The following is a 19,570-nucleotide window of genomic DNA, read 5'->3' as shown; positions in this document are numbered from 1 at the left end:
GACAGACAGACAGACAGACAGACATGCAAACACCAGACTGAAGCACATGTAATATAGACCATGTATGTTTACAATGTTGTGTATAAATGGAACAACTCCTTGCCCTCCGCCCCATCCACTCCCCCTTTGGTTGTATGATTTTCTTTTTTTTAAGAACCCCTGGAAGCAATGCCTCCTTCAGGGCTGGCTGGGGGCTCGGCCCGTCCGCCTCTGGGGGTGCCTGCCTCTTTCCTCTCCCATGGCGTCCCTTCCCTCTCCCATGTGCTCGGTGTTCAGTGGTGTATATTTCTTCTCCCAGACATGGGGCACATGCCCCGAGGGACATGGTCCTCTCCTTAGTCTTAGCTCATGGGGCTCTTTATAAAGAGTCGGGGGAGGGGGGACAGGAAATGGGAACCGAGCTGAAGCAGAGGCAGTGACAGGCTGGAGGAGGGTGCTCCTGGCTACTCAGCCTTCTGCTGAGAACCATTCCTGGGATCAGAGCTGCTGTTCCCAGGGAAGAAGTGTCTCCCCCGCCCCTTTCGTGGGCCCCATGGTGTGATGCTGTGTCTGTATATTCTATACAAAGGTACTTGTCCTTTCCGTTTGTAAACTACATTTGACATGGATTAAACCAATATAAACAGCTGCTGTCTGTGTATGTGTGTGGGGAGGGAATGCTGATACAAGGGGTGGGGTGAAGGGAAGTAGGCTGAGGCAGGTAAGGGGTTAATTCCTGGCAGCAGTACGGGGGAAGGACTTAGCTATAGGTGTGTACAGCCAACAGGGTTGGTATGCTCAGAGGCCCTGGAGCATTCTCTCTGGGGTGGGGGTGGGGGTGGGGATCTGGGCTCCTGACTATTGATGGATAGGGGCTCTAGGTTAATTCCTTATTGATGCAAAATTGTCAGCTCATTAATCACAGAAGAGGTCAGAGCTTGGGGGTACAGAGGGGATGTAAGCTCTATCCCCCAACCTAGGGCAGAAGAAGCTACAAGCTTGGGTGAAAACATAAAGCTCCAGGTCTATCCCTTTCTAGTCCCCTGGAACATGCCAGGGACCACAGTGGGGTCACCATCTCAGTCTCCCGGCATTTGTTCTATTCTCCATCCTCGTGACCAATGGCCTGGTATAGTTACGACCTAGATCCTCAAATGGAAACAGTAGAAACCCTTATTATCCAAGATGGACCCGTAAGTCAGGGCTGGGCCGCTAGCACTGGAGAGACAGCACTTTGTTGGTTATCCCCTCAGCTCCCCACTGCAGAGGTAGACCTGCATCCTGCGTGCCCCTCAGGCAGGTGCTCAAAGCTGCAGACAGTCCTTGCCCATAACAGAAAGCTGTTTTGAGAAAAGTAGATTATGCTAAAATTCAAGGCCCCAGAGTATCTCCATGACTCCAGACTCCTTTCCTTTACACTGCCTCACATGCCAGGCCCACCTTCCATTTCCTGCATCCCTAACCCAAGACACCCATTTCCTCTGGGATGGCCTGCGGGGACTACTACAGAACTGGGTCCAGTTGGCAGTTCCTGCCTTCCCTGGCACCCAAATGAGGCACAGAGGACAAGTCACCTGTGGTTGGAGCCCAGTGAAGGCCCTTCGCAGCCCCGTACCCAGCTTGATTGCACCAAATATCCTGAACCCAGGGATCCTGGTGCCTGAGATCATGGGGAATGCATATGGCCTCTGTTGAGGTGAGGTGGAGCAGCCCCAGGGACACCTGAGGGTTTAGGAAAGAGGGTTTGGAAGAGTGCCAAGGAGGTGAGGGCAGTGGAGTTGAGGAAGAAGCGGCTCTTAAATGTCCAGCTCCCATCAGGCTGACCCCTCTTATGTATCTATTCTCCCCTCTCCCTGACTGGGACTCAGTAGCTCCTTGATAGCTGGTTACCCCCACCCTGAGGGCCCTATGCTCTCTAATAGAGGACATTAACCCAGAGTAAGGGCATTTCACTGAAGCCCGCCCTGCTGTGGGTGCTTGAGCTGTCTCATGGCAGAGGCGGCACTGCCACCTGTTGGCCTTGGCTAAGAATGCAGCCACAGCACAAGAACTGCTGCAACGGTGTGAAGCCCGCCCTGCTGTGGGTGCTTGAGCTGTCTCATGGCAGAGGCAGCACTGCCACCTGTTGGCCTTGGCTAAGAATGCAGCCACAGCACAAGAACTGCTGCAACGGTAGTGGGGACTCCCAGAGGGCTGATGGAGTGCAGACAGAACTCTGCTCTGGAGACAGAGGGTCCATCATCCCTGAGAATATCAGGGGCCAGCTCCCACCCAGAGCTTTTCCAGCCATCTCCTTCACTGCCTGTCAAACTTTCAAAGCCCATCCCTGTCCCCCAAGCCCTTTGATCACCACAGTAAGCTCAATCAACAAATATTTATTGAATACCTACTATGTGCCAACATTGTGCAGCAGTGGCTTGTACAGTGATTGATGGTCCTAACTACAAGTCTGAAGCCACCTCTCCTCCCTAAAGAGTATCTGAGTGGGTCTCCCTTCAAGGAATTGAAGGAGTTTGTTGTTTCAGCCAAAAAACTCCTTACCCCAGTTTCGGTCTTTAGGGCTCCCAGCTCCTGTTATAGCGCTGCTGCCTTCCTGCCTCACACTCCATGTGTCCGTTGCATACACAGCTTGTAACTTTCCTGGATCCGGATTCCTCCCAGCAAAGTGGTGGAGTTGGGCAGGCCCCTAACCCCTGCATCCTCAGCTCATCCGGCTTCTACCTCAGACTCCCGGGCAATGAGGTCAGAAAAGCCTCTCTGTGTGAACTCCCAAGTGGGACCCAAGGGGATCACGCTGTGGAGCTTTGCCCTTCTAGAGCAGATATCACAGCTCCTACCCCAGCCTAAGCCTACCGTCTGGCACCTCCTCACAAATCTCACCTTCCATTCAAGGAATCAAAACTCAACTCTGGCGACAGGTATAAAGTTTCAGTTATGAAAGATGATTAGGTTCTAGTTTATGCAAGATGCAAGATGATTATGTTCTAGATATCTGCTGTACAACATTGTGCCTATAGTTAACAAAAGGTGTTAACTATAAGTGTATTGTACACTTAAAATTTTGTTAAGAGAGTACTCATGTTAAGGTTCTTACCACAATTTTTTTTAAAAAATCAACTCTGGGGCTCATCCCCAGCTCCCCCCCTTTATTAACCCTTCACAGCCTAAATGCCACAGGAATCAGCAGCCTAAATGCCACAGGAATCAGCAGCCTAATTGTTGCACTTGTTCAAACACAACCAACTGCAAGGCTCCCAAAGAGATAAGTCCAGGCACTCCCGCCCTCTAGGATCCTGGGGTAAGCAGATCACCAGCAGTCCCCTAGGACAGAGGCCCATGGGATTTTCTACTTAGGGGACCACAAAAGTTCCAAAGGGCCATAGGGAGTTGACCCAGAAGAGGGCCCCACAGATGTGGTTGTGTAGAAGTGCCAGGCATTTATTTCTGGAGGTGAGGTGGAGCAAGGACCTCAGCAGTGGACACAGCTGTGCACAAAGTTGACACAGAGGCTTGTGTAGTAAGTCGGGTAGTCGCGGAGGTGACTGACATGTGCAGATGACACAAAGTCCACAGAGTGCACTGGGACCTGGTGTGCCAGGCGTGCCTCCACCATGCGTTCCACATCGCTGGCCAGGACCACCTTATCAGCCCTCGAGTAGAGGTAGAGCTCAGGCCAGCGAGAGTCTGCGTCCTGTAGACTTTCATAGAAGTGGGTGTGGAAGAGGGCAGTGAGTGGAGCAAGCAGGACGTGGAACAGGACTGCCACCAGGGCGAACGCTGCCAGGAGCAACAGGCGCAGCATGGCAGGCCGATGCTCCAGGACAGCTGACAGAGCCCGCAGAGCCCCTACCAGGTTGCTATCACCAGGACCACTGTCAAAGATGGTGCCTACCACACGCAGGTGGCAGAAGCGCTGATGGGTTTGCAAGAGCTCCAGCATGTAGCGGTACAGCATGATGCCAGCGTTGCTGAAGACATGGAAGAGCAGGGGCTCCTTCTCAATCTCATGATGAAAGAGTAGCTCAAGCAGCTTCTGGGCCAAAACACGAAGTGAAGGGATGCCCAGGGACTCGGCGAAGAAGACCATGTGCCATGGAGCCGTGTATCGGATCACAATGCAGCCCTGGGGAGGTGAGAGAGGCCTGGTCAGTCCTCAGGGATGAGGTGGGGGTACTGGGTACAAGCTACGTTCAGAGGAGCTCAGCAACCCCAACTCACAGGGCCCATAGAGTCCAGCAATGCTCTAGGCCCAGGCCAGCTCAGTACTCACAGACACGGGTGCCCTCCAGGAGCAGAAGGTACACTTGAGGACTTTTTTTTTTTTTTTTTTTAAAGATGACCGGTAAGGGGATCTTAACCCTTGACTTGGTGTCGTCGGCACCACACTCTCCAAAGTGAGCTAACCGGCCTCTCTATATAGGGATCCAAACCCACAGCCTTATCAGCACCACACTCTCCCACGTGAGCCACGGGCTGGCCCTAAGGCCTATTTTTTGACTAATCACTTCATGCTGGCCAAGCCCTCAGCCTGGGATGGTATTTGAGGCCTGGAGCCCAGACCATGTTTTAGAGACATCTTCCCTGCCCAGAAGGAAGTCTCGTCACTGTGGTTCCCTCCCTGTCAAAGTGAGCCAACCGGCCTCTCTATATAGGGATCCAAACCCACAGCCTTATCAGCACCACACTCTCCCACGTGAGCCACGGGCTGGCCCTAAGGCCTATTTTTTGACTAATCACTTCATGCTGGCCAAGCCCTCAGCCTGGGATGGTATTTGAGGCCTGGAGCCCAGACCATGTTTTAGAGACATCTTCCCTGCCCAGAAGGAAGTCTCGTCACTGTGGTTCCCTCCCTGTCTGTCCCCCCACCTCCCTACCTTGCATATTTAAGGCCTCACTGCTTGGCTATACCCTGTGGCAGCAACTCTGCTTGCACTGTCCCTACTTCCCAGACACAAGTAGGTCCCCCATGAGATCAACATCAGAGATACAGCTTGCAGGCCCCAGCTTTGACCACCAGAGGCCACTTCTGAGCCAGGCCCACATCATGTCCATCTGTCACTTTCTGTCACCTTCCCTCCCAAGGCCCTGAAAGCACAGTATACACACTCTCTGAACTCAGGGGCCTGACACCCAAATCTGTCTGTTTCACAGGCCTGGGACTACTCCTCACACTTGTCCTGAAATTCCAAACATACTGTTGTTCCTCAAATTCTAAAGTCTGGGCTTGAACTCCCGCACTGCCCGGGCCAAGTGTGCCCCAAAACTTCCAAACAGGTTTCCTTCTGGGCAGTTAGAAAAGGCAGCCAAAGCTACCCTGCCTGGGTCCTAATCCCAACTCATTAACCTGTTCCAGAGACAAAGGGCCCTTTGTCAGGGGAATCTGTGTTAGGCCGGCTCTGAGGTCAATAAGTGGCACCACCACTTCTTAACGGTACAGATAAAGAGCAATTCACTTCTTTCTGAGTCTGTGTCCCCATCTATAAATTGGGTAACACCCATCTCATAAGGTTATGGTGAAAATTAAATTTATAAAAAATATATCTCAAGTGACCAAAACAGCACCTGGCAAAAAATAAACTTGTCCCAATAGTAGCAGTAATTAATGATGGCAGTAATAACAAAGAGAAAATGACAAGGGGATGGAACTTGAATGACCCATAGCCGAAGAGGGATGGTCAGCTGAGGTACCCTGCCGTCACTCCCAACCTTCTAGCCCTGGAGTGCCTACGCATCCCTCCCAAGACTCTGGAGAGGTGGTCACTTAAGGCCACCTACATTTTCCCAAATGGTCAAATCCTTTCAGACCCTATCATACTTTTCTCCTGGCAGCATTTGGGGTTACATACTCCTACAAATATTCTCTTCAATAAATTAATCTCATGAAAAAAGAGACTGTTCTAGATTTAAAAGAGACTTAAGGAACAAAATAACTAGACACAGTGTGTGATCTTGGATTGGATCCTGGTTTAGGCAAATCAGCTTTAAAGGACACTCTGGGGACAATTATGGAATCTGAATATGGACTGGAAACTAGATGAGATGAAAATTTATTAACATGAGAAGGTGGAGACCATAATCTGAAAAGAGCAGGCCACAAAACAGTATATTCAATAGATCTCATTTAGGTAAAGAAGAGAGACTCACGAAAAGCTGGAAGGATAAACACTAAGGTGTAAACAGAGGTCACCTCTAGGTGATAGAATCCACAAAACAGTATATTCAATAGATCTCATTTAGGTAAAGAAGAGAGACACACGAAAAGCTGGAAGGATAAACACTAAGGTGTAAACAGAGGTCACCTCTAGGTGATAGAATATAGTGTTTTATTTTCTCTTAAATAATAAAATATTGGAGATTGGGATTGGAATTTTCTTTTTTCTATACCCATCTTGTCCTCCCTACTGGGGGTAAAGGTGCCCCCCCATTCCTTCACAAGACTCCCTCTCCACCAGCCCTGCACCCTCAACCCTCCACCCTCCCTGGGATCTCACTCCATCCACCTTCTCCCTCGCACCCTCTGCCCAAATAGCATCTGTACCCCCTCCCTGTACAATGGCCCGTTTCCCAGAGACTCTTCCTGTGGATTCTGTCCCACCTTCCTGGGTTCTCTTGTCCACCTTTGACCTCTCCTCCCTTCCTCGCAGAACCCTCTTCATCTTCCACTCCTCTAAGTTTGGGTTCCTCAGGGCTCTGCCCTAGGCCCTCTTCTGTTCCTCTTCACACGCCCTGGGGGACTGCATATACCCCAGAGCCTACAGATTCTCTTCTAGTGTTTCTGTCTCAAAAAATACACCCCTTTACCCAGGAAGTACCCAGCCAGAAGCCTGGCATTACCCCGGCCCCTGCCCATCCCTCTGCCCACACCCACTCTCTCATTCAACCACCACTCCACCTCCTGACAAGCTCCCCGATCCATCACCTTCCCTCCACCTGCACCTCCAGCCCCAAGGTCCTAGCCACGCTCCATCCTGATTTGCTGCAACCCCCTCCAAATTTCTGGCTTCAATTCCCAGCCCCTGCAATCCTTCTGAATCGCAAATCTAACATTGCACCCCTGCTTTAATCCCCTAAGGACACCACCCCAGCCCCACATCTTAATGCTTGCCCTTTCTTTCATTCTGTTGTAGCCACACTCAACTATTCCTCTTCTTCTGCTTGCTCTCGAGGATCTTGGTCTAATGAAGGAGCCAGACAAACAAGCCTAACCCAGTGAGTGAAATTCAGAAGTAGATGAACTACTTGCGGAGTAAGGCAATCTGTCAAAGACAACACCAGAGGCACAGCCTTGTTGGTTGGGGGGCGGCTTCAACCTCAGAACTACATGTTTCCCCCAAACCCTCTCCCATTCCAGGGCCACCACACACCTTGGGCAGGGTGCACACATGGGTCAGTGGAGGAAGCCCAGGGAAGGGGCATCAGCTGGCCCTTCTCCCAGGTAACTCCCACTCCTCAGTCCAGGGCTTCCAGCTGCCAGCTGGGCTATCTCTTCTGGTACCCCTGCAGAAGTTAGCTTGGGGGAGATCTGGGCTGAGGAGGGCAGGGCAGGCCCAGAGGCTGAAGATGTGAAAGGGGCTTCCAGAATATAACCAGGCCCTCCTAAGGCTCTCTCCAATTACCACAACCTCTACATCCAGCTCTTGGTGTGGCCTGAGAAGATGCCTGAATCTCTTTTCCAGGAGGCCCTGCTATTCTGGGAATGAGAAAGGTACCAGGGTCAGTCCTAAGACAGAAACTCATCTGGTCAGAAAAGTTGGTCCTGGGAGTACCGACTGTGCCCAGCACACCCAGCCCACACTCCTGCTGCCAGAGAGGCATCATCCAGCCGACACAAACTTGAGGCTTGGGCTGACTCCACAACTGGGGAGCACAGCCAGGCTGGACTGCCCACTGTGGGATTCATGAAGGAAGGAAGGGGAAGCAGGTCAGGGGACTGTAGGAGCCAGACCAGGCCACAGATCTGGCAGCAAAGGGAGGAGAATCCTGCCAAGTCCCCACCCCATTGTCTTCCTCACAGGCTATTCTTGATGCCACTCCTAGGCCTGCCACATAGGTGGTCAGCCTTTGCTGCAGCCCACAGCTGAGGGCAGCCACAGGTGGCAGGAGCCCAGCACACTGGGTATCCACGTGCCTGCGGTACTCACCCTTTCATGGTAGATGGCGCTGTACTTGGCAAGGTTCTTGTCCTTGCAGCCGCCCCAGCCCAAGAGAATCACCACAGGCTGTCGAGTCCCCGCCTCCTTCCTACCTTGGCGGGGGCTGTTCTCTGAAACACAGATATGGGCTGTCAACACCAGAGTTGGGGTGGGAAGTAGGGGTGACTGGCCAATTGAGCACCAACACCACTCGGCTGCAGGCAGGGAACCAACAAGTGCCAGGCCCAGGCATCCTGCCAGGCCCTGTGCCCCAGGATCCCATGGGGCTCCTTCCCCTGTCCTCCAAATGCCTTTCTGCAGCCCTCTCAGGAGGTACCACAGAGTCACTGGAAAAAGCCACGAAGGCACCTTTCTTTAGTGACTCAAAGACAGCCCAGGTGAGAAGAGCAAATACCTTCTCCACACAATTTCACCTCCTGTCTAGGCGTCAGCAAACTATGGCCCATGGGCCAAATCGGGCCCATTGCCTGTTTTTGTATGGCCTGCGCACTAAATTTTTTGATGATTTTGAAAAATCAAAAGAATAATACTTTGTGACACAAAAAAATTACATGAAATTTAAATTTGAATGTCCACAAATAAAGTTTTACTGGAACACAGCCACACTCATCTGTTTGCTTATTGTCTCTGGCTACTTTCACACTAAAACAGCACAATTAGGTAATTACAACAGAGACCATATGGCTCACAAAGACTAAATATTTACTGTCCCTTTACAGAGAAAGTTTGCCAGCCTCTGCTCGAATTCCATGAGTAGATGGAAGAGGGTCTTTAAAGGAGAAATGGATAGGACAGTGTAAGCAGGGACGGGAGGCAGACTGCTGGCCTGTACCAAACCACCTGCCCTATCCTGCTGGAGAATAAGAATAGCCTGTATTTACTGAGGTTTAACCTTCATAACAGCACCATGAAGGCAGGTACTCTTACTACAGATGAGGAAACTGAGGCAGAGTGAAGTCCAAGTCACACAGTTAGGAAGTGTAGAGCTGGGAATCTGGCCCCTGCTCCCTACCTGAAGCTATTTGTGCACCTTCTAGAAGCATGTCTCCTTTGGTAATATGCTGAGAGGCACAAGCCAGCTGCCTCCACCACAGCTGCCTTTGAAGAGGCCTCCCTGCAACCTTGGCAGACAGACCTCATTTCATTTCTCCTGCTAAGTGAATGCCCACCCCCTCAGGGGGACTTCTGTGCAAGGACTGCCTGTAGCTAGTTATCTGCCCACCCCCACCCTCCAAATGGCCAGCATGTACCCTTCCAAGGACCAAGCCACTTGGCTATGCTCAGCTGCCACCCTGAAATTTATGGATACCGGTGGTGACCTGGCAACAGTAAATTTCAAGGCTATTTAAGAGGATGGTAAATATAAATCACTAACCTTTGGACAAAAGGAAGACAACAATTTCCTGTGGAAATTAATGTGATTGAAAAGTTCAATGTTCCTGCTCTCTAGTAGTGGTGACTCTGGCCTTCAGAGATTAACTGTCCACACACACACGGGGTTCCTGGGCCGGCTTGCAACTCAGCCTGGAGCAGAAGCTGCCAGTGCCTCAGTCCCCTGCTGACACCTGCAGCCCGCCCAGCCTCTGTTGACACCGGCTTCAGCCTCTGAAGACAGACAGTCAGGCACGAGAAGCTGCACCTCTAAGCCACAAGGTGCTCTTCCTGCCCACAGGCATCTCCCACTCCCCTTACACATTCTCCCCCAGCACCCTACTCTCCATGGCCATTCTTTTTTTTTTTAAAAAGATGACCGGTAAGGGGATCTCAATCCTTGACTTGGTGTTGTGAGCACCACGCTCTCCCAAGTAAGCTAACTGGCCATCCCTATATAGGGATCCGAACCCATGGCCTTGGTGTTATCAGCACCACACTCTCCCAAGTGAGCCACGAGCCAGCCCCCCATGGCCATTCCTAACTCAGAGCCTTTGTCATGACCTTCTCCCCGCTGGAACCATGCTGCCCCTCGTGATTCTATACATGAAGTGCTATAATTCTGGACAAATCCAGGGTGCTCTGGGAACATGGTTGAGAGTGATGGTGACTGGGAAAAGTCTCCCAAAGGAAGACACGTTTGCTGCAGGGGCCTTGAAGGACCATAGGAGCATGCCAGGTGAACAGAGGGCATGAGCAGGGACAGGGACTGTGGAGATGTCATAGTCAGTCTGGGGCACAGCAAGCAGTCTTGGGCGGCTAGAGCCCTTGGTGAGAAACGCACAGTGGCCAGAAGAGCTGCCAAGAGCAGGACTGGGGCCTGATCCTCCAGGGCCTCTATGCCATGCTTAGGAGCTGGGATTTTATTCCATAACAGTGGAGAGACAATGAAGATTCTGAAACAAGGGAGTGATCCAATCTGTATTGATTAATGACTTACAGAATTATTTGTTTAATGTCTGTCTCCTTAACCGGCAGGCTTCCTGAAGGTAGGAAAACGGGTCTATCGTGTTTACTGCCACATCCCCAGTGGCCAGCACTGCAGCCGGCCCATTCAGGCACTCAGTAGATTTGTGCTGAACGAACAAACACATGGTTGCAAAGTGAAGGATGGATCCAAGGAGAAAGAGCTGGCATTGTGCTTGTTCCCCATCGCCCTTTCCATAGTAATAAAAGTAATTGCTATGGCTATTATTATTTATTGCCACATCCAGATCCTGAGTCCCCCACCCTCTTGTAGAAAAGCTTGCTCCTTTCCTGCTCATTCCACTGGCCCTGTCACTCTCTTCCCCTCCTGCTGCTGACATCTCCTGGCCTCTGACCGCTGCCCTTGAGGCACTAAAGACTTTGGATCCTGGCTCAGTCTCCCACTCTATTCCCCCTGTGCAGGCAATTAATACACAGATTTGGGCCACAATCCCAGAAGACTCAATCCCAAACACCATAATCACAAATGTTGAAATCCTGAAAGATCAAAATCCCAAAAATCACAATCCCAAAAGGTTAAAATCCTGAATGTTGAAATCCTGAAAGCCGAATTCTGGGGAAGGGATTAGTATGTTTTCACTTGTATGCAGGATAGTTGCATCATATTAGTTCATCATGTTAGGCAGAACTGTTACCTTGCTTTTGCCTTTATTTGGACATTAAGTATGGTTTACGGAAATATGTACAGGTGCCAAGTTGACAAATGGTGGACTTGTGGACTTAATTTTAGGTGCATGTTTGTAAAAACATTGAAACTTTCGCAATAAATGAAAAGATGTCCTTTTTATACATCTGCATTTGTGAAAGATAAAATTTCTTGAGATCTAGGCTCCTTGGGCGACTGCATATGCGGTGGTTACCCATTGTGGTTTTTTGGTTTTTTGGTGGCTAGCTGGTATAAGGATCTGAACCGTTGACCCTGGTGTTACAAGGCTGCGCTCTAACCAACTGAGCTAACCGGCCAGCCCATCCATTGTGGGTTTTGAGCAATTTTATCAAAAGACTTAGCTTGTCTGTCATGGTACTTCAGATGATTGCCATTATAAAGTTGGGTGCACACAATTCCCAACCATAGTGATATGCATTTATACATTTCATTTTTTGACCTATTTCTTTATGAATACAGTCTGCTCATAACTATTATATGATTATCAGTACATCAGAGTGTTTATGTTTGCAAAAATATGTATGTTATTATTGCTTATCTTATTGTGTAAAGTGGCCTATGAAGTATTCTGTCATGTTTTTATATGTTTCTCAAATAAATCCTCTTTGAAAGATGTAAATAAATGTCTTTTAAAGAATTTTTTAAATTATTTTTTCCAGAATTATATTTTCAGGATTTTGATCTTTTGGGATTGTGATTTTTAGGATTTTAGACTTCAGGGATTTTTATCTATTATGATTTCAACATTTGGGTTGATGCCATTCGGGACTGTCTTTCAGCATTATCATCAGCACCAAAAATACACCCTGTACCTAAACCAAACCTCTCAGCAAAAAGAGCTAACACATACAGCATTATATGTCAGGCACTATTCTAAGAACTTTAAATATTAACTCATTTAATCTTCACAACAACCCTATGAGTAAAAAACTGTTATTCTTATTTTACAGATGAAAAGCTGAGGCACAGAGATAGTAAGTAACTTGCTCAAAGGTTACACAACTAATAAGTAGTGAAGCTGAAATCCACACCCAGGAGGTCTGACTCAAAAGACCAGCTTGTATCCAGCACCCTAGTTGTCCCCCTGGGTAACAAAACTCAAGCCCCTGGTCATGACCAAATCTCCACCACCTCAGCTCCAAACCTGTACACATGCCTACCTCCTGTACATCAAAAGAGCCACACTGACCTCATCTACCTGCTCCTTCTCAGGGACTGGCCACGCCAGCCAGAACCTCAACATATGCAGCCTTATTTGGTCCTGCAACCATTCTAGTAGTTAGCTGCTATTATTATCCCCATTTTACAGATGAGAACACTAAAGGTCCCACCCCCAGGACCTTGCACATGCTGTTTATCGCCCAGCCCAGGATGTTGATGTTCCATGTTTATGCTGTGCTAATAATGCCCAGTACACCTACAAAGTCAGCCCACTGTTCACTTCCAGGATACCCTCCTTGATAGCTCCCAACCTCTTCTCACCACCCAGACCCCCAAATCAGACTGGGTGAGGTGCCCCTCCTCCGTACTGTCACAGCACCCACCATCACCATGCTACTATGCTTATCACACCACATTGACAGTGTTCATTAGGAACAGGTAGGAAGCTACTGTAATATACAAGACAAGAGATGGTGAAGGTCTGAACCAGAGCAGTGGGGAGACAGGCAAGAAGGGGGAGAGAAATGACAGGGAGAAGACAGAGTTACAACAATTTTGGAACATGTATCAAAAGTCTCAAAAAATACTACCTTTGACTTAGTAATTCCACTTCTAAGTAAGAAAACTCTTGAATCAGATGGAAATATTCCATAATATATTAAGCATATCATAGGCATAAATGTAAGAGCTCAAACTATAAACTCTTAGAAGAAAATATAAGAGTAAATCATCGTGACCTTGGATTAGGCAATGGTTTCTTAGATGTGACACTAAAAGTACAAAAAACAAACAAAGAAAATAGATAAATTAGAGCTACATCAAACTTAAAAAATTCATACTTCAAAAGATATAGTCAAGGGCCGGCCCGTGGCTCACTCGGGAGAGTGTGGTGCTGATAACACCAAGGCCATGGGTTCGGATCCCATATAGGGATGGCTGGTTCACTCACTGGCTGAGCGTGGTGCTGACAACACCAAGCCAAGGGTTGAGATCCCCTTACCGGTCATCTTTTTTTTAAAAAAAAAAAAAGATATAGTCAAAAAAAGTGAAAAAAAAAACCCAAAGAATGGAGAAAATATTTGCAAATCATATATCTGATAAGGGGCTTATACCCAGGAAATATTAAAAACTTATAATTCAATAATAAATGAAAAATAACTCAATTTTTTTTTTTTAAAGATGACTGGTAAGGGGATCTTAACCCTTGACTTGGTGTTGTCAGCACCACGCTCTCCCAAGTGAGCCATACGCTGGCCCTAAAAATAACCCAATTTTTAAATGGGCAAAGGATTTAAATAGACATTTCTCCAAAGAAGATACACAAACAGCCATAAGCACATGAAAAGATGTTCAACATCATAGTCATTAGGGAAATTAAAATTAAAAGCCACAGGGCCATCCCGTGGCTCACTTGGGAGAGTGTGGTGTTGATAACACCAAAGCTATGGGTTCGGATCCCTATATAGGGATGGCCGGTTAGCTCACTTGGGAGAGCGTGGTGCTGACAACACCAAGTCAAGGGTTAAGATCCCCTTACCGGTCATCTTTATAAAGGGATTATAACAAACAACAACAACAAAAAATTTAAAACCACAATGGGGTATCACTTTATACCCACTAGGATGGCTATAATCAAAATGTCAGATAATAACAAGTGTCGGTGACGATGTGGAGAATCAGAACCCTCATATACTGCTGGAGGGAATGTAAAATGGTGTAGCCACTTTGGAAAACAGTTCGGCAGTTCCTCAAAAAAATTAAACATGGAGTTACCATATGACCCAGCAATTCCACTTCTAGGTATATACCCAGAAGAACTCAAAACCGATGTCCACACAAAAACTTGTACATGAATATTCATAACAGCGTTATTCATAATAGCCAAAAGGTAGAAACAATACTATCATCTGTGAACAGATAAACACAATGTGGTACATCCATACAATAAAATATTATTCAATCATAAAAAGGAAAGAAGTATTGACACATACTATAATATGGATGAACCTTGAAAACATGCTAAGTGAAAGAAGCCAGACACAAAAGGCCACACATTGCATGGTTCCATTTAAATATAATATCCAGAATAGGCAAATCCATAGAGACAGAAAGTAGATTAGTGGTTGCCAAGGGCTAGAGGAGAAGGAAATGAGAAGTGACTACTAATGGGGTTGCAGTTTCTTTTTCAGGTGATGAAACTGTTCTAGAATTAGCTGGTGGTGATGGTTTCACAGTTCTGTAGATATACTAAGAAACCACTGAATTGTATATTTTAAAAGGCTAAATTTTATAGTATGTGAACTGTATCTCAATAATGCCATTATTTTAGAAAAATAGTAACACATTAAGTGAAAAAGCAAGTTGCAAAGCAGCATCGCAACAGATACAATCCTCAAATATACATACACACATACCTATTTTTTTTTTTTTTTTTTTTTTTAAAGATGACCGGTAAGGGGATCTTAACCCTTGACTTGGTGTTGTCAGCACCATGCTCTCCCAAGTGAGCTAACTGGCCATCCCTATATAGGGATCCGAACCCATGGCCTTGGTGTTATCAGCACCGCACTCTCCCGAGTGAGCCACAGGCCGGCCCAACACACATACCTATTTTTATGCATAGAAAAACATACATCAAATATTAATAGCATGCTTGCTTCTGTAGCACATACACTAAAATTGAAACAATACAGAAAAGATTAGCATGGTCTCTGCACAAGGATGACACCCAAATTCATGAAGCGTTCTGTATTTCTCACATTGTACCCCATAAATATAGACAATTATTATTTGTCAATTAAAAATAAAATTAAATAATGAAAAAAGAACCAATGGGCTGGCCCGGTGGCGCACTGGAGAGTGCGCCGCTTGGGAGCACGGTGGCGCTCCCGCCGAGGGTTCAGATCCCATGTGGAGACCAGTTCCCGCTCACTGGCTGAGCGCAGTGCGGGCGCAACACCGAGGGTTGCGATCCCGTACCAGTCGGTAAAAAAGACAAAAAAAAAGGAAAAAAAAAAAGAACCATTCTAAAATAAATAAATAAGTACATAAATTGAAATAAAATAGCAATTATTTCTGGGATTAGAAGTAATTCTTTTTTTATGATTTTCCCCCCATTTTCTAAAATAAATATGTATCACTTTTGCAATGAGAGTTAAAAATGCTCCCATTTCAAAAGCAGCAACAGCAGCAGACAGTGTTCCAGCAGAGGCAAAAGCAGATGAGACGCCAAAGAGGTCATGATGCCCAGAAGCCCCTTGGCAATTCAGAAGCAGCTTTCCCAATTCAGAAGCCCTGGCACTTCTGAGCACCCCACAAAACAATTCCACCTCACAGGCCCCCATCCTCTAGAATTTCTCAACAAACACTGACACCGATAACACAAGAATTACAAATGCATATATTGTACAACAGTTCAAGTCATAAAACTAAAGGGTAAATTAGGTTGCGTATATCCCAAGGGTAGATGGGGAAGACGAGGGAAAAGGCTGACAAGGCATAAGGGGTTGTGGTACAATATGTGCTTTTTTATTTGCAAGCCAGAATCAAAATACAAAGAAACTATGTTTTATTTTTAAAATGCAAAGAATAAAAGGATCCTCAATTTTCTCTACTCCCCAGAAATACTTTCTAGAGTTTCACAGTTTCTATATTTAAACCAAGTTACTTTATTTTAAATTTACTTTTATGAAATAGCATAGTAAAGTAGCATAGTATCTAAGAGTACATACTGTACAAAATAGTATCTGGGTTCAACTCTCTGGCTCTGCCACTTAATAACTATGAAACAGATCTTGTACAAGTTCTCTAAGCTCCAATATCCTTATCTGTGAAATGGGGACAATAATACAAAGGACTAACTAAGATAATGACAGTAGAGGGCTTAGCATAGTAACTGGCACAAAGAAAGAGTTCAATAAATCAAGATGATTATTACTTCACAAGTAATGCATGCTCACTGTAGAAAAAGTAGAAAATGAATATCTAATAAAATTGGAATCATACTGTTTGTAATCTGCTTTCTTCCGTTTAGCAATATATTGTGAACATCTTTCCCTGTCAGTTTATATATTTCTACACCATTATTTTTAGTGGATGCAGAGCAGCTGTAGAATGTTTCATAATTTATGGTGACCAATCTCCCATTACTGGACATGATGTTGTTTCCAATTTTTTGCTGTTATAAAAATACTTTAATGGACACCCCTTTCTTTGTGCATGTCCCTAACTGTTTCCTAGAAAGGGCACTGTATTTGGGTAGCCCCTCCTAATGGCAACTGAAACTTTTGCATGCACAAGCTCTATTCTTCACCCGTAAAACAGGATTAAGAGTACTCCCTACTGACGAAGTGGTTGTGAGGATTAATGACATAATGAAAGGAGCTCTCAGCAGTCCTGGCATGTGGGTAGGGCATGGTCAACAGCGTAGGTACAACAGACACTCAGAGAAACAGAGACCTGCAAAGGGTCCATCAGGTCCAGATCTCAAATCCAGTGTCTAGTACAGCCCCTGGAATAGAGTAGACACTTAGAGACGGTTTTTATGAATGGGCGAGAGAAAACAGATGACTCAAAAAATAAATAAAAGTCCTCTGTTTAAAAAAAAGGATTTTGGGGGTCCCCACAGACAAGAAGAGGATCAAGTCCCAACTGACTCTTCACCTAGGTCTTTGAGGCCTAGCTGGTATGACAGCTCTTGAGGTTTCTGTATCATTCCCCACTCCCTAAAGCACAGCACAGCCTCCTGCTAGGCCCATGTTCTCTCCAGCCACTCAAAGTCCTCCCTCAAAGCCCTTGCTTCTACACTGTCTGCTGCTTACTAGTGGTGACCTGCCAGCCCTCCTGAAACTTCGTCCAGCTTGGGCTGCTGTCCTCCAGGAAGTCTCCCCAACCACAGGGCCCACCATGGTGGTCCAACCCTTCCACACTGGTTACCAGGTGCAGTGAAAGCTTCCTGGGGGTTAAGATGAGGTCTACCTATCTTTGACCCCAACCAGTGGTTAGCAAAAGAGCAGGCTCACAATAAAGCCTGGGGAACTAAAACCCCTCAATTCCCCTCTCTGTGATCCCCTTAAGGCCTTCTATTTACTCTAAGACCAAGACCCTTGTCCCAGCCCCAGCCTCATTAATTCTATAAATGAATTATTTTTTTATCAGCACCACACTCTCCCGAGTGAGCCACAGGCCGGCCCCTATGAATTATTTTTTTAAATGTTTACTGAACACGAGAGCAACACAGTGCCTTTAAGAAGGCTGCTGGCCTACCAGCAAGCCACAGAGGGGACCAGGGAGGGACTTGGCTGACCATTCTCTGGATGGCATGAGGGGCAGCACAACTGGGCCCAGGATGGCAGAGTAGCTCTAGCTTGGGCCCACAGTGCTGCCAAGTGACTCCATTCAGATCACTTGGCACCTCATCCTTGCCAGGCCCCAGCACCAGTGAGTAAAACCATCAAAAGCGCTATGACAACATGGTAATACAGTGCTGTGGAAGCCCAGGAGGAGAACTTTCCACAAATAAATGAAATGGGAGCTGGGTATTAGGAAAGCGATGAGATCACTGGCCGAGAAAAAGAGGGGGAGGGCAGATTCCAGGTCAAAGGACTGACTTCAGAAAAGGCCTGGGCAGACTACCCTTGGCATGGCTGGCCACAGATACTGGCTGGCAGGATTCCAACGAGAGGATCATGGGATGCCCAGCCTAACCCACAAAGCCCAGGGCTCTGAATGACCCCAGATGTGCAACTGCCTTCCAGCTAACTCATGTGCCAACATCAGCTGCTCACCTCTCTGTCAACTCACAGCAGTGCTGGGTTCTGTGGTTTTGATTTTCAAATATGGGGGCAAAGCTATTCCAGAAACCAAATATAACTGTCCTACACACTTTTCCACAATTAAACAGTAATTGCAAAAGAGAGACAATCTCCAGGGTCTCCAAAGACCATTACTTTGTGAAGCCATGTCAGTTTAGAGGGGAGCTCCCTACAGATGGGAAGCAAATAGATTCAGGGGATCATGGTGATATGACCTCCTTCTGAGGGATTCTAAAACTTGAGGGATTCATCTCTGTGACGTGGGCATGGTGAAGTAAGGAGGTCAGGAGAAGGAATCAGAAGGAAAGGGAACAACTGAAGGCCCTTGAGGTATTTCCTTTGGAGAAGAGAGATTTGAGGAAGGCACAAAGCTGTCCTCTTGAAGAGATGAAGAGAGATTACTTGCTCTGTGTGTACTCACCACAACCCACCAGCCTTGCAGTTACCACATCATTTTGAAACTACCTGCTTATGAACCCTCACCCCCTCCCCAAAACCACAGCTGCCTGAATGGATCCCATGTGTGAGTCACTTCTGCGGTGTCAGCAACTAACCCAAAGCCAGGACACACAAATGCTGAACTGAGAGCAGATGACAGGAAGGCCTACTATAGCTCAAGAAAGGGAAGTGCTTTCTAACAATCCCAGTTGCCTCCAATAGGCCAGGATGTTTGGGTAGAAGCACCCTGTCAGGGAAGTGTCCGCTAGCAATGGAATGCCCTCATGCTAGTAGAGGGGTACAGGACAAAATGGCCCTCTGAGATTTCTTCCAATTTTAAGACCCAGCCTCCTGAAGCAGTAAGGGGGACACAGGGGAGGAAACTCACTGACAGAGCACCTGCTCCATGCCAGGCACACACATCCAGTCACTTCCTTGTAACCCTCATGATCCCATGAGGTAGGGACTATTATTACTCCCATGTTACAGTAGAAGAATCTGAGGCTCAGGGAGGTTCAATAATTCACCAAAGCCACAGAGCTAGCAAGAGGCAGAACTGAAATGGGAACCAAAACACCCAGGCTGCCCACCTGAGCTGAGAGAGAACTTCTGCAGAAGGCAGCTCCAGCCCTCTGCAGCTGAAGGCTCTCCGAGGGCAATAATGTTAACTGACTTGATCTCCTGCTGATGCCAAACTTTTCAAAAGTATTTTTACATCTACAAGCCCAAGAACCCTAAACCAACAGATCCAGCTCTAGGGAAAAAAAAAACTGGTCTGGAGCCATCTGTTTTCAAAAGTATTTTTACATCTACAAGCCCAAGAACCCTAAACCAACAGATCCAGCTCTAGGGGAAAAAAACTGGTCTGGAGCCATCTGTCCTGTGGGAGCCTAGAGGCTGCCCTCTCTCCTACTCGCCAACCAAGAAACAAGATGCTACGG

The 19,570-nt window shown here is 47.2% G+C and overlaps 1 protein-coding gene across 2 annotated transcripts in view; it reads right to left on the bottom strand.

The window, feature by feature from the left end:
- Positions 1–2,338: 2,338 nt before the first annotated feature.
- The window catches only part of TMEM53 (transmembrane protein 53), a 19,360-nt gene continuing 2,128 nt past the window's right edge, over positions 2,339–19,570 (bottom strand). Inside the window, exons 2-3 of one of the 2 annotated variants that reach the window (XM_008586979.1) lie at positions 8,121–8,242; positions 2,339–4,102 (exon numbers count right to left, since the gene is read on the bottom strand). In XM_008586979.1, coding sequence (XP_008585201.1) covers positions 3,449–4,102; positions 8,121–8,242 — 776 coding nt within the window. In that variant the 3' untranslated portion in view covers positions 2,339–3,448. The remainder of the gene's footprint in view (positions 4,103–8,120; positions 8,243–19,570) is intronic. The other variant, XM_008586980.1, reaches the window with a different exon arrangement.

The sequence above is a fragment of the Galeopterus variegatus genome, unplaced genomic scaffold (genome assembly GCF_000696425.1).
Source record: "Galeopterus variegatus unplaced genomic scaffold, G_variegatus-3.0.2 Scaffold4196, whole genome shotgun sequence".
NCBI classification, from domain to species: domain Eukaryota; kingdom Metazoa; phylum Chordata; class Mammalia; order Dermoptera; family Cynocephalidae; genus Galeopterus; species Galeopterus variegatus.
This window is presented reverse-complemented; position numbering and strand designations above follow the sequence as displayed.